Here is a 25,778-nt window from a genome sequence, read left to right on the forward strand (position 1 = left end):
AAACTCAAGTTCATAAAAAAAAAAAAAAAAAAATGAAGTTATGCTTGAATACTTATTTACCTTGGCTTGGTTTGTTAACTTATTAAACAAGTTTGAATATCCCAACTTAATTTTGACTTAGCTTGTTTACCATCCTAATTTTAATTTGACCCTAATATTTTGTTTTCAATGGTTCACTTGATAAAAAGCAAAAAAAATCAGTTCAGTATTTTCTTTTAAAAAAATAAATTTAGTACTTTAAAGATTTAATTTACTTTTATTATTATTATTTAAATTTGTTATAAAAATAATATTTAACATGTGGTGGTGTTTAATCGAAAATTGAATGGAAACTCTATCTAAATAATTTAATAAATTAAAACATATAGATCTATCAGAGGCAAATGAGATCATTGTGATGATACATTAATAATTAGTTTTTCATGAATAATTTTATTTAATTTTAGGAATGTCTTAATAAATCCGACAGGACTTATATGTTAATTTAATTAATGAATTTGTATTTATTAATAATACATTTTAAATTATTTTATAAGAAATATAAAAGTGTAACTAATTTAAAACATATATTAATTTTTTTTTTACTTTCCATCAAATATAACTTTTTTTATAACAATTTTTATAAAAATATATAAATTCAAATTTATACTTCAATTAATTCAAAAAATTAAGTTTTGAATTTGTGGAAATATTTTTATAAAAAAATAAAATTTTAAAACGCTATTTTAAAATTTAATGTCAATAAATTCACAAAAATAAGATTATGAAATATAATAAAATGAAAGGTCATATTTACAAAATTGAAATCCAATTTTTTTAAAAAAAATCTATAATTTACATTTATACCGAATTCAAATTTCATAAAATTAAAGTTAATTTTTTCTTTTAAATTATAAATTTTTATTTTATAAATTTAATAGGATTGGCAATTAGGATAAAATGAAAATTTTCTAAGAAAGCACTTGTCTTTTGATACTTCCATCAAGTGTAAATAGGGCGCCACCTGCTTCCGGAGTCTGCCCTACTCGCCGACTGCTTCTGAAGTCTGCCCTCCCCGATAATTCATCCGTGAGAAAACGAATATGATTTTGGAAGTGGCACCCGAGGAGGTGGGAGACATCGTATCGCTTCTCTCCACCGACGAGAGTAACTTCCTCATCCGGAATAATGGCGACAAGGTTTGTTCCCTTTGAGTACCCACTCTAATCTTTTCTAGTTTATGAGGACATATCTCTTGTAATGATGTTGATTATCCATCTCATGTTTTAGCGATTGTAGAGTAAGATATAGGTCGATCATTATAGAAAGTTGAGATCTTGTTCGATTGGTTGATCTGATTGTTCGTGCAGGATTTGACTAAGATGAACTGACGACTGGATTTTGGTTGACGGTAACTACTCTTTCGGCATGAAAATTTTAATTTGACCTATGCTGGCAATCGTATTTGATCTCTGATGATAGATTTTACAGTAGTTTGTGGGAGTTAATTGGATGAGAAGGGACGATACAATTGAAGGAACTCTTTGATTACATTTCTTTTCTTTTCTGTTTTTTTTTTTTGTGTGTATCCTCAATTATTAGAAGTTGAGGTAGTTTTCTTTTCCTTTTTAGTCGAGCATGCTTCATACACTAATCAGTCATTTACTTGTTTAGGTGGCTATTGGTAGTCTTGAAGGGAAAATGATTGCTCTTTACTTCGCAGTCACATGGAACCCACGGTGCCGACCGTTCACTCTTAGGCTGATTGAAGTGTATAATGAGCTCTCCTCCCAGGACAATAACTTTGAAATTATTTTTGTATCTGATGTCAATATTTCTAAGGACACCTTTGATTGGCACTTTTTAGGAATGCCATGGTTAGCAATCCCGTTTTCTGATACTACGGTAAAGAAAAAACTTAAGGAGATTTTCCAGGAAAGGAGACGTCCTGCCCTTGTCATTATTGATGCCAATGGGAAGGTTCTTAATACAGAAGGTGTTCAAGCTGTAAGAGGATATGGTGCAGAGAGTTATCCATTTACTGTTGAAAAGATTAGTGAATTGAGAGAGGAAGCTGAGAATGCTAAGAAGGATCAAACTCTTCGAAGTCTCTTAGTTTCATCTTCTCGTGACTACTTGATTGCCAACGATAGATCCAAGGTGATGCAAATGTTCCAGTAGTTTTTTGAGATGTTAATGTTACTGGCACACTAAATGCCTCAACATATACTAAATGCTTTATCACTTGTGTCTATAATTATTGTGTATTAGTTAAATTTTTTTACTCGTGTATGCTGATTTTGATGCAGGTTTCTGTTTCAAATCTGGAAGGAAAAACTGTGGCTTTATACTTCCCATGCAATACTAATTATTATTGCGCAGCTCACGCCAAGTTCGATCAAGTACTAGCAGAAATCTATAGGAAGCTCAAGGAAATTGGAGAAAGCTTTGAGGTTGTGCTAGTGTCCTTGAAAGACGAGGAATGCAGTTATAATAGTGTCATAGAAAAAATGCCTTGGCTTGCATTTCCTTTCAATGACAAAAGCTGTGATAAGCTTTTTTGTTATTTTGGTCTCTGGGGGCAGAAATATAAATGTTCCACTGTCATCTTGATTGGATCGGATGGGAAAACTATGGATGTTGATTTAATCGAACTTACTAAGAAGTATGGATTTGAGGCATGGGAAGCATTCCCGTTTTCTCAGGAGAAGTTGCTTGAGCTGTCAGAGAAAGCCAAAATTGAGTCAGAATCACAGACACTCGAGTCGCTTCTTGTTTCGGGTGATTTGGATTATGTGATTAATGGAAAAAAGGGATTGAAGGTATTGAATATTTTGCTTAACATGTAACTTTACTTGTTTTTTTGCTGGAGTACATTTTCCTTATAATCTGGTAGTTGAGCCTGCGTGGTAATGTTCTTTTGTTAGGTTCTAGTAAAAGAGCTCGTTGGAAAGACTATCCTTCTACAATTCGGCTATATTTGGAATGATGCCCATGTTATTTACCAAGGCTATTGTTGGGGTGAAGACCAAGTTGATTACCTCCATAAACTGATCGAAGAGTATTACAAGATCAAGAATGTGGATACTAATTTTGAGGTTATCTTCGTCCCCGAAGAATATGATAAAGATGACAAATATGATAATGGGGTGGATTCATTTGATGAAATTCTCTCTCGGATACCATGGTTGACACTACCTTTTGATGATGAGAGGAGTGGATTTTTGAACCGTAGATTCAAAATCCGTGGCGAACCTTCCCAGCTGATTGTTATAGGTCCTACAGGACGAACAATTACCAACGATGCCATGAAATTGTTGATGATTCATGGAGCCGATGCTTACCCATTCACCGAGGAGAAACTCAAAGAGTTGGAGCATCGAAATAAGGAAATGCCAGAGAGGTGGCCTAAGAAGATAAGGCATGATCACCTCCATAAGGGAGGTAAGCATGCCCTCCTCCTTATACGTTGTTACTCGACTTATCGCTGTGATGGTTGTCAGGAGATTGGGCACAATTGGTCTTACTGTTGCATAACATGCGATTTCGATCTGCACCCAAAATGTGCACTATGGTGGTGGTGAAGTGAGGAAAATATGTGTGCGATGGTGAATAAAAGCATAGCCTGTTATAATATGTTGGCTAGCTTTGAGCCCATTAATTAGATGCATTCTAAATGAATTAAAAATAACTTTAATATGTTTAATAGTTATAATAATTTAGATATAAACTAAGTTGTCATCAGGTCTTCTCAAGGTTTATTGAGACCTAGGAAAAAAATGCCTTTGATATTTTTTTAAAAAAAAATAAATTCTTTTCTCATCATTTTTCATTCGGATCTGCGATCCACAATGACGGGTTTTAAAAAATTGAAAATAGTAAAATAAAAAATTAATTTATAAAAATAGGCTTTTATATAAAATTTAGATGTTTGGATTATTGAGATATAAAATTATTAATTAAATTTTTATAACTAAGTATAAGATGAACTTTGAAATAAAAAAGCAAAGGCATACATGAAAATAAGAAAAGACGAAAAAAATTAAGACAAAAAATATTAAAAATAACATAACCAAAGCTAATAATGTGATTAAAGACTTCATGAAAATTGAAATAAAATAATTTAAGGGGCGTTTGGTTTGTATTTTTCATGCTGTTTTCTGTTTTCATTTTATGAGAAAATGAAAAACGCGTTTGATTTACGTTTTCCACGTTCATTTTTAAGAAAATGAGAGAGCGTTTTCTAAAACGAAAAATGCGGAAAAGTCATTTTCTAAAAAACAAAAAACGCGCGTTTTTCAAAAAATGAAAATGGGGCAAACCAAACGCACCCTTAATATTTTAAAAAAACTTAGCATTCTACTTGATATTGTATGGATTAAAAAACTCCTAATAATGTTCTTACCGAGAAAGGAGAAGAAAGGACGAGGGAGGAGAAGGGTGTGACTAAAAAGTTACCTGATCACTAGTATTTAATTTATTTAGAGCTATTAGAGCGAGATTCAATTTTTGGGGAATACAAGTCGAATTAATAACAAGAATATTTTTAGTGGAATATCTTTCACAATCTATGCAGAGATAGTTCTGTAATAGATCGAATGATCTGTAATTCACATACAAATCATGAATGTTTGGAATCTATATTATGCAAGGAGACATTGCTCTTGCTAATGCGAATTGAAAGGTGATATCGATATAAAATTCGTATATACTCAACAGCATATTTATAGTTCGCACATTCGTCATATCTAGCAGATCACTGAGTCTTTCTTTTCACTCTCTATTTTCTTTCTTTTCACTCTCTCTGTCATTAAAAGACTACGTTATCTGCCCCTTAGATGTTATCTACCCCATCGAAGATTCTAACTCGACTTTCTCACCCGTTGCTTCCATTCACGCATGATCTCTTCAAACACTCTCTCTCTTTCTTTTATCTTCCCCATTCACTCGTACCTTCTCTCTCAACTTTCATTTCACTCCTTAGTGATTAGAGCATTCATTCCAATTTTTATTGTTCATAGCGCAAGATTACCGGCTCGGGCAAGTCATGCACTATGCATTTAGACCTATAGGACCCAGCACATTGCGTCTCGCTCCTACTAGAGAAATTTTCATTCAATATCCGAACGTAAGAGTGAATGGCCCAATAGTCATTCACGAACTGTTGCTGTGAGGGAGGAAAATGAAGAGGAAAGCAAAAGATCACTTTTTGATTTATATACTGATCCCGTCCGGAAGCTGAGTCGGATGAAGGCAGACCTTGGTGTACTGGAAGTTGACGGAAATTCGTCGAAGCGCTAGATCTACCTGGTACCCCCCTAGAAAGATTCATACGGGCGGCTGACGAAGAAAGATGACCAGGACGATGACGTTGTTACTCTGCGCACACTCAGACGAACCCACCAGTCGTTAGAGACCAGAAACCAAGAAAAAAGTCCCCTGGTCAGGCCCTCCGACGTTCAAGTCAGGTACTTTTTCCCTAGAAATCACAGAGAAAGGACGAAAAGTAAAGACTAGTGAGAAATGACAAGTGAGCGTACCTGCATAAGGGACAAGACATCCCTTTTTATACTACAACGGATGTTTCTGGGACCTGGCAGGTGTCAGGGAATGTCGGTTGTTGGGCTTTGTCTGGCGGTGACTGACACGTGGCTCTTCCTAATAGGCTGACGACAAAACCAAAGGCGTAGCGAGCCCCAACTGTTAGCATATTCCCTGACACGTTGATTGTTCTCTGACATTCTCTGACAAGCGGTTACGATTCTTTGGCTTGTTTGTCCTATAGTGCCTAAGTGCTAGGTCTACGTCATGATCTGCTTCGATCCACTGCTATTCATGGCTCGTACATCCCGACCTGCACGTCAGGTCTGTTTCCCAACCTACTTCTATTTACCGTTATTCTTGGCTCGTATGTCCTGATTGAATGCCAGATCTGTTTCCTGACCTGTTTCCACTTACTGCTATCTTTGGCCTGTACGTCCCGACTTGCACGTTAGGTTTGTTTCCCGACCTACTTCTATTTACCGTTATCCTTGGCTTGTACGTCCCGACCTGCACGCCTGGTCTGTATCTAGACTTGTTTACTGTTTACTGCTATCCATGGTTTGTACGTCCCGACCTGCACACCCGGTCTGTGTCCAGACTTGTTTATTGTCTATTGCTATCCACGGCTTGTACGTCTCGACCTGCACGCCTGGTCTGTATCCAGACCTGTTTACTGTTTACTGCTATCCATGGCTTCTACGTCCCGACCTGCACGCCTAGTCTGTGTCCAGACCTGTTTATTGTTTATTGCTATCCACGGCTTGTACGTCCCGACCTGCACGCCCAGTCTGTGTCCAGACCTGTTTACTGTTTATTGCTATCCACGGCTTGTACGTCCCGACCTGCAGGGCGGACCTTCCAAAAATGACATTATAAGAAGAAGGAGAGTCCACCACTATAAAAGTGCTCCTCCTCATGCATACCAACGGCTCGGTGCCCAAAGATATAGCCAGCTTAATCTGACCCATTGGCTTCACCTCATTGCCTGTAAATCCATACAAAGATGTGGCCACCGACTGGAGCTCAGTAGCATCAATCTTCATCTCCTCGAACGCGGTCCTGAATAGAATATTGACCGAGCTCCCGGTATCAACAAAAACCCGAGTCACTCGGCTATTTGCGATGATGGCTTTGATACTAAGAGCATCATCATGAGGTAACTCCAGACCTTCCAGGTCTGCAGGCCTGAAACTGATAACAGGGCCAGCAACCTGCTCTTGACTGCATCCAACAGTATGCACCTTCAAACGTCGCACATGCGACTTGCGTGCTCTCCCTGAATCTCCATCAGTTGGCCCACCTGAGATCATGCCAATCTCCCTGACAACAGCATTGCCTCTGTTCTCGGCTTCCCGCGATCCTTCGGGTTCTTTTCCTCGACCAGGTTAATGGGTACTGGGTCCTGCTAGGTCAGGACAGGATTGCCCGGCCTGTCCTACTTCGGCTCGTTGCTCTTCCATCATCTTGATTAACTGAGGGGCTAGCTCGGGCGGCAGTAAGCCCATCTCGACAGTCCGTTTGGAATCCTGAGCAAACTGAAAATAGTGATTAGTATCATGAGAGCGAGACCGATGATAAGTGCAATACCGATTTTTCCATGGTCCTGGTCGGGGAGCATGCACAGCTGCAACTCGGGGTGCGGGGTCTGATCTCTGGCCCGGGCTGGAAAGTAGGTTTGGCTTACCGAGCGCGCGACAGGGGTTGAGGAGGTGGTTGAGGCATTCTTCTCTCCGGCTTGTTGGTAGAGGGAGGTGGTCTTTCGGCTTTTCTTCGAGTCGCTTGTGCCTCTTCTACCTTAATGCAACAAGCGGCTTTTTCCACCAGCTCATCAAAATTCCGAGCGAGATTTTTGATGAGATTCCTGAAGAATTCTCCTTCTCCTAGTCCATGAGAGGAGGCGCTCATTAGAATCTCCGAAGTGGCGGTGGGGACATCTTGGGCCACTTGATTAAAGCGGTTGATATAACTTCTTAAGGGCTCGGTCGACCCTTGCTTCAGAGCGAACAGATAATGATCTGTCTTCTGATATTTCTTACTACTAGCAAATCGACGCAGGAATGCCGTCTTGAAGTCCAAGAAACAGGTGATGGATCCTTGAGGTAGCCCATCAAACCACTTTAGCGCCGAGTCAGCTAAAGTATTCAAGAAAACTCTACATTTGACAACATCACTGTATTGATGCAGCAGGGCTGCATTTTTAAATTTTCGTAAATGCTCTTCCGGGTCTTTGCTCCCGTCATACTCTCCGATCGATGGGGCTCTATAACCCTTGGGCAGTCTTTCATTTAAAATCCTGATCGAGAAAGGTACTTTCTCGTCAAGATCTTCCAGGAATACTTCTGGTATTATGAGAGCCTTCCCTTCTTTGAGTCTCTGGGCAAGGAGCTCTCAGCCATGGAGACTTCTGGTTGTTCCTTCTTGAGGCTGTGACCCTGGGGCTCTGGTTGATAATATCCCACACCGGACTCACGATAAGGGACCTGAGGAAATACCTCAGGATGTTTTCTTTTAGAGCCCCGATCTGAGACAGGAAGGGGCTCCTTGGAAGCTTCAGCAGGAACTTATCGCGGTCGCGAGACGACCGCTTACTTCTCGGAGGCCGCTTGCCTCTTGGCCTCCTTGAAAAGTTCATACTCACTGGCGGTCATAGTAACATTAATGTGGCCAGACTCCTCCATCTTCACGTTCTAGAATAGGTTGTTGTGATTCCCACAGACGACACCAAATTTGATCTCGTCCGGAAGTTGAGTCGGATGAAGGCAGACCTTGGTGTACTGAAAGTTGATGGAAAGTCGTCAAAGCGCTAGATCTACCTGGTACCCCCCTGCAAAGGTTCGTACGGGCGGCTGACGAAGAAAGATGACCAGGACGATGACGTTGTTGCTTTGCGCACACTCAGACGAGCCCACAAGTCGTTAGAGACCAGAAACCAGGGAATAGTCAGGTACTTTTCCCCAGAAATCACAGAGAAAGGACGAAAAGTAAAGACTAGTGAGAAAGGACGAGTGACCGTACCTGCATAAGGGACAAGACAACCCTTTTTATACTGCAACGAATGTTTCTGGGACCTGGCAGGTGTCAAGGAATGTCGGTTGTTGGGTTTTGTCTGGCGGTGACTGACACGTGGCTCTTCCTAATAGGCCGACGACAAAACTAAAGGTATAGCGAGCCCCAACTGTTAGCATATTCCCTGACACGTTGATTGTTCTCTAACATTCTCTGACAAGCGGTTACGATTCTTTGGCTTGTTTGTCCTGTAGTGCCTAAGTGCTAGGTCTACATCATGAGCTGCTTCGATCCACTGCTATTCATGGCTCGTACGTCCCGACCTACATGTCAGGTCTGTTTCCCAACCTGCTTCTATTTACCGTTATCCTTGGCTTGTATATCTTGATCTGAATGCCAGATCTGTTTCTCGACCTGCTTCCGCTTACTGCTATCTTTGGCCTGTACGTCCCGACCTGCACGTTAGGTTTGTTTCCCGACCTGCTTCTATTTACCATTATCCTTGGCTTATACGTCCCGACTTGCACGCTTGGTCTGTATCCAGACATGTTTACTGTTTACTGCTATCCATGGCTTGTACATCCCGACTTGCACGTCCGGTCTGTGTCCAGACCTGTTTACTGTCTATTGCTATCCACGGCTTGTACATCCCGACCTGCACGCCTGATCTGTATCTAGACTTGTTTATTGTTTACTGCTATCCATGGCTTCTACGTCCCGACCTGCACGCCTAGTCTGTGTCCAGACCTATTTACTGTTTATTGCTATCCACGGCTTGTACGTCCCGACCTGCATGCCCAGTCGGTGTCCAGACCAGTTTACTGTTTATTGTTATACACGGCTTGTACGTCCCGACCTGCACGCCCAGTCTGTGTCCAGACCCAGTTTACTGTTTATTGCTATCCACGGCTTGTACGTCCCGACCTGCATGCCTAGAACCCTCTTTCCTTTACCCTTGGCTTATGGGCTCCATCCTCAATTGTACTTGGCCTATGGGCCCTGTCCTTGACCGCTATCAAGGCTGGCCTGTGTCCAACTTAAACTCCCATCCTTGGACTGCCCCACCAACTGAAACTTGGATCCTGACCATGTAAGCTTGACTTCTGACCAACCACGGAGGCTAGACTTTTGACCTCCACGTAAGCTTGACTTCTGACTAGCCACGGAGACTAGACTTTTGACCTCCACGTAAGCTTGACTTCTGACTAGCCACGGAGGCTAGACTTTTGACCTCCACGTAAGCTTGACTCCTGACCTCCACGTAAGCTTGACTTCTGACCATCCCGTGGTCTCGACTAACCACCTCACCTTACTGACCCCACAAACATGCACCGTATCATATACTATATTTATCCGAACATCTTGCTCTAAGCATAGGATACGAGGTGCATTTACAACCTCTTTCTTTTCCACTAAAGAAGGGATGATACGGGAGATTCATTTGCTATAGGTAACTGTTGGGAGGATATGGGAGGTGCATTTTGCTATGAGTAATGGTGGAGAGGTACATTTAACTGTGGGTAACGGTTGGGTAGCGGTTGGAAGGTACATTTAGCTATGGGTAACGGTTGGGAGGTACATTTCTTTTATCCCTCTAAAGAAGGGATTATATTGGAGGTGCATTTTTCCTTTTTTAACTTCATTATAAGATCATTATTTGGTGTGATTCCTGGATGATGCATGGGAAAGAGTCTAGATAGCTCAGTTGATAGAGCAGAGGACTCATTCTTCTGCCGAGTAGTTAAATGAATGAATTTAGTAATTACGACGGATCTTTCGTAGTTTTGACCTCCTTTTAAACATCAATAATATTTAGTCTAACATTGCCCCGTAGAGTGAATGACCCTCCCTCTAAACGTCAATAATATTTAGTCGTAAATTACCTCTTGTAATTTATACTCCAATAGGTTGATCGGATTAGTCTCATATCTAAATGGTAGGCAAAAGATAATAATAGTTGTCAGTGGTGTATCATTGACTCTTTCCATTTACATCCTTTGTTTCAAAACGTAGAAAGAAAAGGCTACTTACTTTTTAAGGGGCCCTGTAGCAATAGATCTACAATGTGTTAGGATCTTTCGTACTGAGGCTAGAGAGGGGGGTGTGAATAGCCGACCCCAAATCGTCGCGTTTCTACAAACTAGGGTTAGCGCAGCGGAAAATGACACGTAGAAATGAAGGAAAAGAAGACAAACCTCAAACAAACCGATGTAACGAGGTTCGGAGATTAGGGCTCCTACTCCTCGGCGTGTCCGTAAGGTGGACGAGTCCAGTCAATCCGTCGGTGGATGAGTCCCCGGAAAATCGGCTAATATGAACTCCTTCTGGGTGGAGAAACCTCGCCACAAAACTTGCAACAACAAGAAGGAGTACAAGAAATACAAGTAGAAAGACAAGAACAATGTACAAACACTAACTCGCCTTCTCGTCGACTGCCTGTGAAGCAACAACTTCTCGGACAACAGCAGCAGCTGACCGTCGACTGGAAGCTCACACGAAGCTTACTGGGGAGAGCTCAATAAAGCTCAGATCGCAAGCAGCAGCAAGCTAGAAGAAGGAGAAGAAGAAGAAGGAGGAGGCTCGCAGCAGCAGCCCTCCTTTTATAACCTGCGAAGAAAATGAAGAAACACAGAAGAAATCTAGCCGTTGCGTCGCAACGGCTAGTGCCTGGATCGGTCTGTGGACCGATCAGGCTCCATGTGGATCGGTCCACAGATCGATCCATTCCCTAGCCTTCGCGTCTGTTCCATCTCTGATCGGTCCATGGACCGATCAGGGAACCTCCTGATCGGTCCATAGACCGATCAAGGAACCTCTTGATCGGTCCGTAGACCGATCAGGCTTCTCTTCTCCCGAGCTTCTTTGCGCTTCCTGATCGTTGTCTGATCGGTCTCCAGACCGATCAGATAACCTACAGTAGGCTACTGGATGGTTACTGATCGGTCTGGTGACCGATCAGGCTATCCAGTGTATCACTGGATCGGTCCCCAGACCGATCCAAACTCCCCAGCCCTAAACCTCAGGCTTCTACACCAACATCCGGTCAACCTTGACCTGTTGGTTCATCATTCCTAGCGTCTGGTCACTCCCTTGACCTGCTAGAATTCTCCACCAAGTGTTCGGTCAATCCCTTTGACCCACTTGGGCTTTCCTCTTCGTGCCAAGTATCCGATCACTCCCTTGATCTACTTGGACTTCCCAACACCAGAGTCCGATCACCCTTGATCCATCTGGATTTTCCCTTGCCCAGCTTCACTCACCAGGACTTTCACCTAGCTTCACTTACTAGGGTTTTTACCTGGCTTCACTCACCAGGATTTCCACAATGCCTGGCTTCACTCACCAGGACTTCCACTTTCACCTAGCTTCACTCACTAGGATTTTCACCTGGCTTCACTCACCAGGATTTCCCGACTGCCTGGCTTCACTCACCAGGACTTCTCCGACTGCCTGGCTTCACTCACCAGGACTTTTCCCCGTGCCAAACTCCCTGTTTGGACTTTCCCCGTGCCAAGTCTCCATACTTGGACTTTCCGCGTGCCAAGCTACCTGCTTGGAGTTTTCCGTGCCAAGTCTCCATACTTGGACTTTTCGCGTGCCAAGCTACCTGCTTGGACTTTTCCCCGTGCCAAGTCTCCGTACTTGGACTTTTCCAGTGCCAAGTCTCCATACTTGGACTTTTCACCGAATCAGGTCAACCAGATCAACCTTGACCTACGGTTGCACCAACAATCTCCCAAACATCTATTCTTGTCAAACATCAAGAATAGAACTTCTCTTCTCGTCAAAACATCGTCAAACATCAAAATACAACTCGAGTCAGGTCAACTCGAGTCGAGTCAACCAGGTCAACCTTGACCTAAGGTTGCACCAACAATCTCCCCCTTTTTGATGTTTGACAAAATTCATAATCAAGTTAGGTTAAACCGATAACCTAACTTAGGTTTTCCAATTCCAATGTTCTCTCTAAACATTCTCCGGGCATTCTCCCATTCTCCCCCTTGGGACATCTCTCCCCCTTTTTGACATACATCAAAAAGAGAGAATCAAGGTCAAGAGTTTCTTCCCAATGAAAGTCCCATACCTTTCATTGAAACCCTTAATTTCCCCTTTGATACTAAACACAACAATCAACTTAGTGACAATCCCATATCACTAATCTTCAAAAAGTCTTAAGGAGTAAAAACTCCCCCTAAAAGTCAACTCCCCCTTGACAACTCCCCCTAAAAGTCAACTCCCCTTAAAGGTCAACTCCCCCTTGAGCATTGCACCAACAATGTCTTGGAGAGTTTCAAACCTTTAGAAAACCCGAAACTCAACTCCCACAGCTGAAATTTCAGACCACAGTCGAACTTCAGCAAATTCAGCACGCCTGATCGGTCACCGGACCGATCAGGACCCCTCTGGATCGGTCCCCAGACCGATCCAGCCTTCCCTGGATCGGTCCAGTGACCAATCCAAGTTCAGATCAGGCGGTTTCTGATTTCTTCTCTCCGAAATTCAGAAACTCACAACAAATTCCAGAAAATTCGAAAAATTATGAAATTTTGAGGATACATTCCTCATAATATATACTATCATGGAAAAATAGTTTTAGATGAAAATAACTTCCATTTTCAACTCTTGATACAAAGTTTGAAAGACTCTGAAATAGTTCAAGTTTAACTCAACTTTGTATCAACTTGCTCAATGATGAATGCTATCACTAGAAAAGCTTCATCAAGGTTTTTCAAATCAATTTTGAAATGATTTTAAACCTTTTAATTTAGGACCATAATCTTAGGGCTATATGCACATGACTTGTACACAAGCTTTCCCTATGATCCCCAATCTCTTGAATTAGGCTCATCTAGGTACAAGAACTATGTACCTTGATCCTAACTCATGATCCTAATATCTCACACACATCTAAAGTGTATCAAACACATCCAAGTTAATTTTGATGTGAGATATGGGTTTAGGTTATCTTAGGCTAAGTTTTCATGCATTTTCTAAAACAACAACTTGATCTCCATATCAAATTGTGTTGTTTATCCTTAGATCAATTTCATTGATTATAGATGCAAGAGATGATGACATGGCATAAAATGATGTCATAAATAGAAGCATGTTCCAATTTCATGATGTCATGGCATAAAGTATAAAACCTAAAATAAGCATGACATATAATTAGCCTAAGCATGATCATGACATTTCGAATGATAATAAGTTAAACATGATGTCATGGCATGACATATGGCAAACAACCATGGTAAGTTAGCACAAATAAAATACCTAGATTACCTATCTAAGTATCCTTAACACCTTAGCTAACTTAAAATCTAAACCTAGATTGCTCAAAGTGCTTTAAGAAAATGCCCAAACCTAAGTTGGCATTCCTATTTTTCTTGATTAATTTATGCCACTTAACATTAAGTATATCCTCAAATATTGGCATATTTCATATTTCCTCAAGAATAGCACCTTTTTAATTAAGGCCTAGATTGTCTTAAATTTCCAAGAGAGTACCAAGACCCCAACTTGGTATTTCTCTAGGTTTTCCTAACTTGTGCCAATAAAGGTTAAAGTCGATTTTTTTTTTTCAAAAATGGCACAATTTACTCTTCAAGGAGTAAATGATAAATCCATTTCATTTTCAAAGATTCACAAAACCTTGAAAATGTTCCTTGAGTGTCAATTTCCTCAAAGTTGGGTTAACTACCCTTCTAATCGGAGTTGACACTCTCTAACCCATCTATGGGGTAGAGAAGATACTCCTAGGAACCCAATACCTATTAGAGCTCATTGGGTTCACTAAATATTCACTAGGGATAACTTCCCTAGCAACCCTCCTAATGACCCTCTTAGGCTTTAAAGCCTTGGCCATTTGAGACTCATCAAGATCAACTCTAAGGGTGACTCCCCTTGTGACCTTGGTGTTGGTCTTCCTAGCCCTAGGTGTTGTTCCATAATCGAATGAAACATTATGATAGGTGGGCTTGACCATTTGGGACTTAGGTTTGTGACCCAAACCTTTCTTGTCCTTGGGCTTTGAAATTTGACCCTTAGACCCTAGAGTTGACTTCTCTAAATTCTTTAGGGCATTTTCTAGAGTGTCAAGTCTTGATCTCAAGACTTGATTTTCTTTCTCTAAAACCTCAAGTTTTAATTTATCATTCTTTCTTGAGGTGTTCCTAGGCATATGTCTAGTTGTCTTGGGGTTTCTACCTAGATTTTCCTTAACCTTAGATGAGTTGATCCTAGGGTTGGCTTTCCTAGTGTTATCCTTATCTAGGCTAACATGTTTAGCACCTAAGCACATATATTGGTTCCTTAAGTTAACATGCTTATCATTATTAGCAATTGCAATAAAACTACTAGCATGTGTCTTATTAGAGTTGCAATAATGAGCTTTAAATGTTACCTTAGGGTTTGCCTTCGCTCCCCCTATTGACGTGCTCGGTCTCTTGTCCTTGTGAGGTTGCCTCCCCCTCGGACATTGACTCCTATAGTGTCCCCTTCGCTTGCATTGGAAGCACACCACGTGCTCCTTGCCTTTGCGTATCGGGACTTCGGCTTCCTTGACCTTTGGCGCCGGTGGAGACTTTCTAATCCTCTTTGGACACTTACTCTTGTAGTGCCCAAACTCCCTACACTCAAAACACATTATGTGTAATTTGCTTGAAATTAAAGTGTTTGAGTTACCTAGGGTTGAGGATGAATGTAGACTCTCTCCTTCATTCCTTCCGGAGGTAGATGCTTCTTCTTGCTCCAATCTTGAAGACGTGCTCTCCTCCTCTTCTTCCTTAGATGTTGAGTAACCCTCAACTTCTAATTCCTCTCTTCCATGGTGTGAGCTTCTTAGCTCACTTGACTCCTCTTCATGGCTTGAAGTGGAGCTCTCCTCATGGAACTTGGCCAAGTTGTTCCACAATTCCTTGGCATTGTTATAACCACCTACCTTACACAAAATGTCATTAGGTAATGAAAATTCAAGAATTTTCGTTACCTCATCGTTGATTGTGGATTGGTGGATTTGCTCCTTTGTCCACTTTTTCTTCTCTAAGGTTTCTCCGTCTTTATCCACCAGATGAGTAAACCCTACCTGCACACAACTCCAATTTTCAAGGTTAGTCATAAGAAAATACCTCATTCTTACCTTCCAATACTCGAAGTCGCAGCACTCGTAGAATGGTGGAAACGTGATGTCTTCTCCGAGTCGATCCATTCTCTAGCTTGTGCTCCCCCGGGTGTTAATCCGACGAAGAGCAACCTTGCTCTGATACCACTTGTTAGGATCTTTCGTACTGAGGCTAGAGAGGGGGGTGTGAATATCCGACCCCAAATCGTCGCGTTTCTATAAACTAGGGTTAGCGCAGCGGAAAATGACACGTAGAAACGAAGGAAAAGAAGACAAACCTCAAACAAACCGATGTAACGAGGTTCGGAGATTAGGGCTCCTACTCCTCGGCGTGTCCGTAAGGTGGACGAGTCCAGTCAATCCGTCGGTGGATGAGTCCCCGGAAAACCGGCTAATATGAACTCCTTCTGGGTGGAGAAACCTCGCCACAAAACTTGCAACAACAAGAAGGAGTACAAGAAATACAAGTAGAAAGACAAGAACAATGTACAAACACTAACTCGCCTTCTCGTCGACTGCCTGTGAAGCAACAACTTCTCGGACAACAGCAGCAGCTGACCGTCGACTGGAAGCTCACACGAAGCTTACTGGGGAGAGCTCAATAAAGCTCAGATCGCAAGCAGCAGCAAGCTAGAAGAAGGAGAAGAAGAAGAAGGAGGAGGCTCGCAGCAGCAGCCCTCCTTTTATAACCTGCGAAGAAAATGAAGAAACACAGAAGAAATCTAGCCGTTGCGTCGCAACGGCTAGTGCCTGGATCGGTCTGTGGACCGATCAGGCTTTATGTGATCGGTCCACGCACCGATCCATTCCTAGCCTTCGCTTCTCTCCGATCGGTCCATGGACCGATCAGAACTCCGATCGGTCCAGATCGATCAGGAACCTCTTGATCGGTCCGTAGACCGATCGGGCTCTTCTCCCGAGCTTCTTTGCGCTTCCGATCGTTGTCCGATCGGTCTCCGCACCGATCGATAACCCATGAGGCTATCGATGGTTACCGATCGGCCGGTGACCGATCGTGCTATCGATGTCATCGATCGGTCCCCACCGATCCAAACTCCCGACCCTAAACCTCGGCTTTACACCAACATCCGGTCAACCTTGACTGTTGGTTCATCATTCTAGCGTCTGGTCACTCCCTTGACCTGCTAGAATTCTCCACCAAGTGTTCGGTCAATCCCTTTGACCCACTTGGGCTTTCCTCTTCGTGCCAAGTATCCGATCACTCCCTTGATCTACTTGGACTTCCCAACACTAGAGTCCGATCACCCTTGATCCATCTGGATTTTCCCTTGCCCGGCTTCACTCACCAGGACTTTCACCTAGCTTCACTTACTAGGGTTTTTACCTGGCTTCACTCACCAGAATTTCCACAATGCCTGGCTTCAGTCACCAGGACTTCCACTTTCACCTAGCTTCACTCACTAGGATTTTCACCTGGCTTCACTCACCAGGATTTCCCGACTGCCTGGCTTCACTCACCAGGACTTCTCCGACTGCCTGGCTTCACTCACCAGGACTTTTCCCCGTGCCAAACTCCCTGTTTGGACTTTCCCCGTGCCAAGTCTCCATACTTGGACTTTCCGCGTGCCAAGCTACCTGCTTGGACTTTTCCCGTGCCAAGTCTCCATACTTGGACTTTTCGCGTGCCAAGCTACCTGCTTGGACTTTTCCCCGTGCCAAGTCTCCGTACTTGGACTTTTCCAGTGTCAAGTCTCTATACTTGGACTTTTCACCGAATCAGGTCAACCAGATCAACCTTGACCTACGGTTGCACCAACAATCTCCCAAACATCTATTCTTGTCAAACATCAAGAATAGAACTTCTCTTCTCGTCAAAACATCGTCAAACATCAAAATACAACTCGAGTCAGGTCAACTCGAGTCGAGTCAACCAGGTCAACCTTGACCTAAGGTTGCACCAACACAATGGTGTACCATTGACTCTTTCCTATCGGTCGTACTTATCGGATGTCCTATGGTAAGAGCACACGAGCACGTCGCTTCTCTCGTCCCATAAGCAAAAATCGTTCCTCTCTCTCTCTCCCTTAAGGTCAAGCCTAAGCAACTTAATTAGAGTATAGTTCATGGCTATGAATCATTCAAAACTACGAAAGAACTTCTCTTAGCGGATTACAGCGTGAATGACATTTAAAATGTAGAAAGATTTACCCCTAAATTACGGTAAAGCAAGCCACCATCAGATGCCCTAACGGATGCCCTAACAATTGAGACTATCCTTATGTCTACAATCATCAGATTACACTATTACGTTCATGGTATTTCATTCAAAACGTAGAAAGATCTACCCAAAATGATCCCATCATTGCACTCAGCCCTCTCCTTATCAGTCAAGCTATCTAACCTTGTCGTTATCACTTGCCCCTTTTCTTTTCTCGCGCAACTAGTGCTGATGAAATGCCTTTTGACCAAGAGAAAGAGATGGCCAACTCTTTACGGGAGTGCGGGAAGAATGATGAAGGACCACCTTCCTCCATTGCCACGTAAGCTAATGAAGGTTCGGTTTTGATATATAAAGCTCTTTGACTTTCATTTGTGTTGGCCGGAGCCGTCATTTGCCCCTTCTAATGCTTGGAAAGGATTGCTAACATTCGACATAATTGGAATTGAAAGGACAGTCAGTTGTAGCTGTCAGTGAGCTTTCCTTGGCAGCTCTTGAGTGCATTCCTTCAGGTCGGCTTGTTTTTCTCTTTCTCTGTAGCGTATAGTAAGAATGCAGATTTTATTTGGAATCCTCTCTTCCTAATGAAAGGAAAAGAAAAAGTATGAGAATTTATTGCAACATGGGCTCGCTTTATCGTAATTTAAGGTATTTTCGATTGACTAAGGTTAGATCTTTCATAGTTTTGAAGTCATTCACGCTGTAATCTGCTCTGAGCCGAAGTGCAACTTGCGAGATCGAAATAAAGTTAGGGAGATTGCAGACATAAGGATAGGCTCGACCGTTAGGGTAGAGTGAATGACGTGTGTCATTTACGCAATTACTATAATCTGTTGTGGAAGAGGTACAAGCATTATTTTCATTTATCGCGACGTGGGCTCCTATAAAGAGCAATGCCAAGAGTGGATTGTGGTCCCGCGAAGTACTTAGTAAGTGCTCTGGTAGCCTTCTTTTATTTCTTCAATTGAGTACAGGAGGGTATTGTCAAATAGCTCGACCGTTAGGGCCGACCATAGGGGCGAATGATAATGATATTTATGCGATCGACTGATAGGAAAGAGTCAATGGTTATAAAATACGATACCCAAATAATAATTAAATAATAATGTTATTTGAGAAAATAATCTTATTTGAATTTTTAGAAATTTTCTAGGAATTAATCGGAGTTCGTATGACGAGTTTAAGAGGATAAATTATTAAGCCAGGGGAAAGCTTGTTTAAGCTACCCCATTTAAACGAGAAAATGTTTAATATTTTTTTATATTTTTCTTTTTCTTTTTCTTTTTCTTTTTCTTTTTCTTTTCTATTCTCTCACGCGTGCCCTAAGCCACCCGACAACTTCTCCTCTCCCCCAAACCGACGGCACCGAGCCGCCGATGCAACTCTTCCCCTTCTCCACGAGTACAAAGCCTCAAGCCGATCTCGATTCCTCTCTTCTCTCCCATCACCCTCTTTGTCTAGTCTAGTTCCTCGGCCACCACCCGACGCCACTGCAGTTGCGCGTCATCGCCATCGTAGTCGCACGTCATCACCAGCTTCCCACTTCACTGGAAACTGAGCACCCGAGTTCCTTTTCGGTCGTGCCCTAGATCTGTCTGACTCGCGTCATCCCCACTGTGTGCTAACAGCCGGCATCGTTGTTCATCCACACGAGCAGTCGACGCCGAGGACCCCTCTCTTTCTTCTCCCTTCCCCCTCACTATGGTCACATCTCTGTTGTTACCCCATTCCCTAAATCTGATCTCTATCTACGAGTAAGGAATTGTTCACAGCCAGCACCTTTCTGTGCTACTCAGATCAGGAGCCCTTGGAGAGTCGCCTCCTGATCACCTTGGTTCATTACTGCCTTTCCTTTGCACGAGGTCGAGTTAGTGATGTTGCAACCACTTGTTGAGTGAGAGTTGCTGATCAGAGTCACTGCTGGAGCAACGAATAGCCACTGGAGAAGGAGGAGGCATGGAGGGTTGCAGATTTCATCAGTTGCATTAATGCTCGGCTGATTTTAGGATAGCAAGTGCTAATTTGGAATACTTGGCAGAGGCAGTAGCTTTGCCTAATTTCTATCGTAACTTCCAACTTCTCTGGAGTCAACAGAGGTATTTCTAGAGTTGAATGAGTTATTAAGATTAAAGTTAAGAAAGATTAGGAATGATTTATCCAATTGGTTGTCGTGATAATTAGGGTTAAACTAGTTTAACTCTAGTGGGCAGTTAATTAATGACCGTACTTTGATTAGGGGTTATCCTAAAAATGTTTGAGGATTTTATTTAGCTATTTGCTATATTGGTAATTAGCTAAGTACATTTATGTAATCGCAAGACATTGATTCGAGACGGACGTCTCGACGTAGGATTTCTGGTCACGAGACGAGTACATCTGACTTATCTTCTTGATATGATCATTTTTGAGATGCATAGTAGTTTATAGCTAGTAGTAATGATTGAGTTTACTTCTGTTTTGGTATGTCACTTCTTGGTTCTTATAGTATTTGTTATGCATTCATACTTATATTCTCTTGTTTATTGCCATGTTTACTCATGTTCATAGAAATAGTGACATACATTGCCCTATTGTGTAGTAGTCTAGTTATTTGATATGTCTGACTTGTGTACATAGTTTATTGTTACCTACATCATTGTATGAATTTATTTTCTTTTTGGTACATTTTATATGGAGGTGTATACTGTCAGTATCTACAGGTTTAGCATCATGCACCATCTTGCATGATTGCATGCTGAGTGATTATCGGCTCCATTATTGTTGAGCACATCGCCAGTTACATGATCTACACACACAACCACTCATGGATTAGTGATATATCAGACAGGGTGTGTACAGTTTGCTCTGTCAGGGCTTCGTTGGTCCGCTCATGGGTAGCGATGACTGCAGCATGTAGCGGACAGGGATTCCTCCCCTTGACCATGATACAGGGAGATAAGAGCTTAGGCTCCCCCACTATGTTTGGATTTACCTCAAATTCATACATAATTCATTTCATTTACCTCAAATATGTGTCAACAGATTCAACTCCGATGAAGAAGAGGAGGCAGTGGAAGACCTGCAACCGCTCAGCGACTGGTTTGTGAGAGGGCAGTCAGCTTCTACGATCGGGAGGCGACAGTGGCGTCGGGTGTAGGGCAGCGCAGCAGGACCACACTGTCAGGGCGATCAACGCACAAGCATCAGATCTAGGGTTCGGCTGGCCGATCGTGGACCTCGGCATCGTGGTCGGCGGCTCTTGGGCAGAGACGGAAGAGGAGAGAAAGAGGAAGGAGACGAGAATCGGGGCAGAGGTGATCGACGTCGATGCCTGGCGACCGGTAAATGGTGGTGCGACCTCAGGTGGCGGCGGCGAGTTTCTGGTGTCCGCAAGGAAAAGGGAGCAGGAGCTCGGCCGGTGGTGGCTCGAGTGTCGCCGGCGCCGCGATGAAGAAGGGGGGAGGTCGGCGCGAGCTCGGGGAAGAGGAAGAGAAGAGGAAGGTGTGGCGGTGAAGGAGAAGAGGAGGAGTTTGGCGATTTGGGAGAGGATGGAACGTGCGAGGGAAGGTTAGGGCACGGGAGAGAAAAGAAAAAAAAACATTTAAGGAAATTAGACATTTCCTCGTAATCGGATAAGTTAAACAGATTTTACCCAGATCAAGTAATTCATCCTCTTAATCTACACCATACAAATTCCGAATTTTTTTTGAAAGTTCTTTAAAATTCTGTTAAGATTATTCGTCAAATAAACACGTTATTATTTTATTATTATTTGTTACAATATTTTATAAATTAATTCTACGTTAATTATAATTATTATATATTTTCTTACAATCCTATCTAAAGCTCCATTGAATTTTATTTTTTTTTCATTACATTATTGATCTTCTCATATTCCCAATCATTTTCTTACGTTTCATCCTCTATATTTGTTTTGTTCTTCGTCGCCTCATCGGTGATTCTCTCAGTCTCAGAAGACGTCCTTCGCCTTCCTTGATCATCCGATAATATTTTTTTCGATCTTTTGTTTATTGAAATGATCTTTATTATTCTATATAAATAATAAATTATAGATGAAATGGATTCAAATATCACTAAAAAATATATTATTTGCAATTGTATAAATTTTTTTTCCATTCTTTCTTTTTGGTTGCAAGCAATTATATCATACAGTCACAAACCTGATTTATGCACTTAAAAACTCATAAAATATAATTTATAGATTTTTAATACTCTTTAATTACAATTATCTGATTTATTATATATATACTTGTTAAGTGCAGTTTATTATAAACTACTTAAATTAATCGAAATTTAATATTATGTATTTTCTTATTATATTTGTGTAGGTAGTAGTCAAGTTTGAAATATCATCAAATTAAAACTACACGACTTAAATCAAATTTTATTGTTAATTTAATTCTAAGTAATTTTATTTTGATAAAATAATAGGAACTTATATTTTCTTTTTTTTTATTATTTTAATATAAATATGCCGGTGGAAACATATGATTCTAGATATATAAAATGTATGAAGAAAAAAAAATAGAAGAATTTATTCAATCTCATAGATTTATTATTAATAATCAAAATCAAAACTTAAAAAATAATATAATTGAAAATTTAAATGAAAAACTAATTAAATTTTCACATAAAGATAATACTTTAGGATAAAAAATATCAAGAACTTTCAAATGATAATAAATTGAATTTATCAAATAATAATATTAATGAAGAAAATAATTGCAATTCAGGAGAAGGAAAAGACAACTTAATATATCATGAAGATAATTTTTTTTTAATAATATTGATGAAATTATTATTCAAAATATATATGATCCAACATAATGGAAAAATATACATACATATTTAATAGATTTATTAGTTGAAAAAGGCTTAATTAGAGAAATCAATATTTCTTTTTCAAATGATGAAAATTCTAAATATTTTTCTATGATTCATTATATTTAAAAATTGTCAAATGAAGAAAAACATGATAGAAAACGATTAATATATTCAATAGAATTAGATAAAGTATTTTATTTTTTAAAAAAATTATTTAGTCAAAAATAAATTACAATTCAATTAACAAACGAAGGGTGTAGAGATTGGAAAAATCATAGTGCCAAACTTAGAAGTCATGAAATAAGTGTTGGTGCAATATTCTCTAGGTCAAGGTTGACCTGGTTGACTGAGCCTAAATTGGGTCAAACTCGAGTCTTGATGTTTTGATGGTTTTGATGTTTGGATTTCGATGTTTGACAATACATAGAGACAAGACATGGAGATTGCAGATGCAATTGTTCATGTGGGAGATTGTGAAGAAGAGTCAAGTAGGTCAATGTTGACTGGATACTTGATTGGAAAATACTGGTGAGTGAAGCCAGGTGAAAATCCTAACTGGGAGGTTAGGCAGACTAGAAAGTCCTGGTGAGTGAAGTCATGCAGTTGTTGAAAGACCTAATGAGTGAAGCTAGGCAGTAAGGAAAGTCCTGGTGAGTGAAGCCAGGTGAAAGACCTAGTGAGTGAAGCTAGGCAGTAAGGAAAGTCCTGGTGAGTGAAGCCAGGCAGAGGAGAAGTCCTAGTGAGTGAAGCTAGGCAGAAGGGAAGTCCTGGTGAGTGAAGTCAGGCACAGGAAATCCAAATGATTCAAGGTTGACCAGACATCTGGTGGAAGTCTAAGTGGGTCATGGAGGATCAGACACTTGGCACGAGGAGAAAAGTCCAAGTGGGTCAAAGGGATTGACCGGACACTTGGTGAGAGAGTCCTAGCAAGTCAAGGGTGGCCAGATGCTAGGCATGATGTACCAACAGGTCAAGGTTGACCGGATGTTGGTTTAGGGTGATTTGAACTTGGTTTTGGGCAAAAACAAGGAGCTGGATCGATCAGTCGATCGATTGGCTCATGCTCAATCGATTGGCTGATCGATTGGGTGAGTCCTCGCGACAAAGGCTTCCCCAATCGATCAGCCAATCGATTGGGGAGAATTCCCGATCGCACAGAAAGCCTCCCAATCGATCGGCCGATCGATTGGGAGCCTCCAATTGATTGGCTGATCGATTGGGAGCTGCGATTTCACGGAATAAGCCTGGATCGATCGACCGATCGATCCAGGCAATTCCTAAGAGCACAGAGGCGCTCTAGATTGATCAGTCGATCGATCTAAAGCCTCCCCAATCGATTGGGAGCAATCCAATCGATTGGGATCCGACCGTTGGCGCAGATATTAGCCGTTGGCGAGCGTTTCTTCGGCACGACTTCGATTCCACTCCACGGGCGATCACAACAGTTCTCCACAGCGATCTTCTTCACTCTCACGCCAGGTCTTGAAGATTCTTGGAAGCATTTCCAAGTCAAGAGGTGAATCTACAGCAAGAAGAAGAAGCTAGGGTTAGGGTTTCTTGTGTAAACCGTGTAAGCTTTCCCTTGTATTTTTTTCTCTTTGTTTCTTATTGTAGGGCTTCTCCGCCTTCGAAAGTTACCGAGAAGGAGTATTTTCATAGTGGAGGGTGCGTGAGTGTGTGGATCCTTGGACTAGTCACCTCTTCTTGAGGTGGATACCAAGTAAATCCCTAGAGTTAGCGTTGTGTGTTTGTTTTCTTATATTTCCGTTGCACATCATTGCAAGAGGCAAGCAACGACGAGCACGAGATCGCGAAGAGCTATTCACCCCCTAGCTACATTTCGGTCCCAACAAGTGGTATCAGAGCAAGGTTGCTCTTTACCGGAATCATCGCCGGAAGGGGCAAAAAGCTAGAGGGTGAAGAAGTTGAAGCAAATTCATCAAGTCAAAGAATTCATCATGAAGCTCAAATTCAAATGGAATTCGGAGATGGATTCGGATTCGACACGAGGGTGCCTCCACCATATGTATCCACGAGTTTCGATTTTTGGAAATCTAGAATCGAAAACTTTCTTATGATGGAGATAGAGCAATGGTTTGCTCTCATGGAAGGCTTCGAAGCTCCAAGAAATTCAAAAGACAAGATCCTCAAGAAAAGCAAATGGAGTCAAGAACAAATTCAAAGGTGCGAGGCGAATGACAAGGTAACCAAGTTATTGGTTAACTTATTGCCAAGCACAATTCTTTGTAAAATTGGAGAATTTGAAGATGTCAAGGAGCTTTGGAGCAAATTGGCAATGATTCATAAGATCCCCTCTACTGTACCGATTCAAGAAGAATCCAAAGAGGGTGACTCCGTGAGTCAAGATCAAGAGGAAGTGGACTCCGAAGTTGAGAGATGTTCAACTTCCGAAGAAGAAGTCCAAGAAGCCTCATCTTCAAAGGAATGCAATGAAAAGAGCAAAGAGGGAGCATACTCTTTGTTCCATGTACAAGATGAAGATGATGAAGCCTCCAACTCTAGGATTGAGGGGGAGCGATTTTCGTTGACATCGGTTCATGAAGAAAAAGAAGTCTCCACATCCGGGTCAAGAAAAGAAGAGGATGAAGAAGCTTCCACCTCCACAAGTCGAGTCAAATCTATTGGAGGAGCATCATTGTCAGAAAAAGAAGTTTCTACCTCCGGATCAAAAGGAGAAGATGCCATCCCTACACATGAAGGTATAAATATTTCAAATAAAAATAAACAACATATCATATGTTTTGAATGTAGGGAACATGGGCACTACAAGAGCAAATGCCCTAAATTGGCCAAGAAGAAGGGCCAAGTGGCACCAAAGGGCAAGGAGAAGCCCAAAGAGACCACTCCCGGAACAAAGAAGAGGAAGGGGCACATTGTGTGCTTCTCTTGCAATCAAAAGAGACACTATAGAAGTCAATGTCCCAAGGAGAAGAAAGCGGTCAAGGCTCAAGGCTCAAGGAGGAAGCACAATTCAAGGGGGAGCCTCCAAGGTAAAACGCAAGGTATCATTATTGAGCTTACCCCTTTAAATAATGGTAAAAAGCATGTTAGTTCTAATTTATATCATTTTAATGCTATTTACCATAGAAATAGGAAGCATGATAA

The 25,778-nt window shown here is 41.6% G+C and overlaps 2 protein-coding genes and 1 long non-coding RNA gene across 4 annotated transcripts; 2 read left to right on the forward strand and 1 right to left on the reverse strand.

The window, feature by feature from the left end:
* The first annotated feature begins 981 nt into the window (after window positions 1-981).
* Window positions 982-3,678, forward strand: LOC122008983 (probable nucleoredoxin 1-1). 2 transcript variants are annotated; one of them, XM_042564933.1, is made up of 5 exons: window positions 987-1,178; window positions 1,654-1,751; window positions 1,847-2,139; window positions 2,289-2,801; window positions 2,907-3,678. In XM_042564933.1, the coding sequence occupies exons 3-5, from the start codon at window positions 1,849-1,851 to the stop codon at window positions 3,561-3,563; spliced, it is 1,461 nt and encodes a 486-aa protein (XP_042420867.1). In that variant the 5' UTR covers window positions 987-1,178; window positions 1,654-1,751; window positions 1,847-1,848; the 3' UTR covers window positions 3,564-3,678. The 2 variants fall into 2 exon arrangements, with proteins under 2 accessions (XP_042420866.1, XP_042420867.1); XM_042564932.1 differs by having other exon boundaries at window positions 982-1,178; window positions 1,654-2,139.
* Window positions 3,679-7,203: 3,525 nt separating this feature from the next.
* LOC122010786 lies at window positions 7,204-8,201 on the reverse strand. Its single transcript, XM_042567264.1, has 2 exons — window positions 8,113-8,201; window positions 7,204-7,816 (listed from the first exon to the last, which is right to left on the reverse strand). The coding sequence occupies exons 1-2, from the start codon at window positions 8,199-8,201 to the stop codon at window positions 7,204-7,206; spliced, it is 702 nt and encodes a 233-aa protein (XP_042423198.1).
* A 10,947-nt stretch (window positions 8,202-19,148) lies between these two features.
* On the forward strand, window positions 19,149-21,489 carry LOC122008986. The gene is made up of 2 exons (XR_006119441.1): window positions 19,149-19,924; window positions 20,850-21,489. It is a non-coding gene; the product is annotated as an uncharacterized LOC122008986 (long non-coding RNA).
* The last annotated feature ends 4,289 nt before the right edge of the window (window positions 21,490-25,778 follow it).

Source organism: Zingiber officinale, chromosome 8A (genome assembly GCF_018446385.1).
Source record: "Zingiber officinale cultivar Zhangliang chromosome 8A, Zo_v1.1, whole genome shotgun sequence".
NCBI lineage: Eukaryota > Viridiplantae > Streptophyta > Magnoliopsida > Zingiberales > Zingiberaceae > Zingiber > Zingiber officinale.

Coding starts and splice junctions, on each gene's coding strand:
- LOC122008983 (XM_042564932.1), top strand. CDS start 1,083: ATGATTTTGGAAGTGGCACCCGAGGAGGTGGGAGACATCGTATCGCTT. Junction 2,140..2,288: donor TTGCCAACGATAGATCCAAG/GTGATGCAAATG, acceptor ATTTTGATGCAG/GTTTCTGTTTCAAATCTGGA. Junction 2,802..2,906: donor ATGGAAAAAAGGGATTGAAG/GTATTGAATATT, acceptor TTCTTTTGTTAG/GTTCTAGTAAAAGAGCTCGT.
- LOC122010786 (XM_042567264.1), bottom strand. CDS start 8,201: ATGGAGGAGTCTGGCCACATTAATGTTACTATGACCGCCAGTGAGTAT. Junction 7,817..8,112: donor AGGCAAGCGGCCTCCGAGAA/GTAAGCGGTCGT, acceptor TTTCTCGATCAG/GATTTTAAATGAAAGACTGC.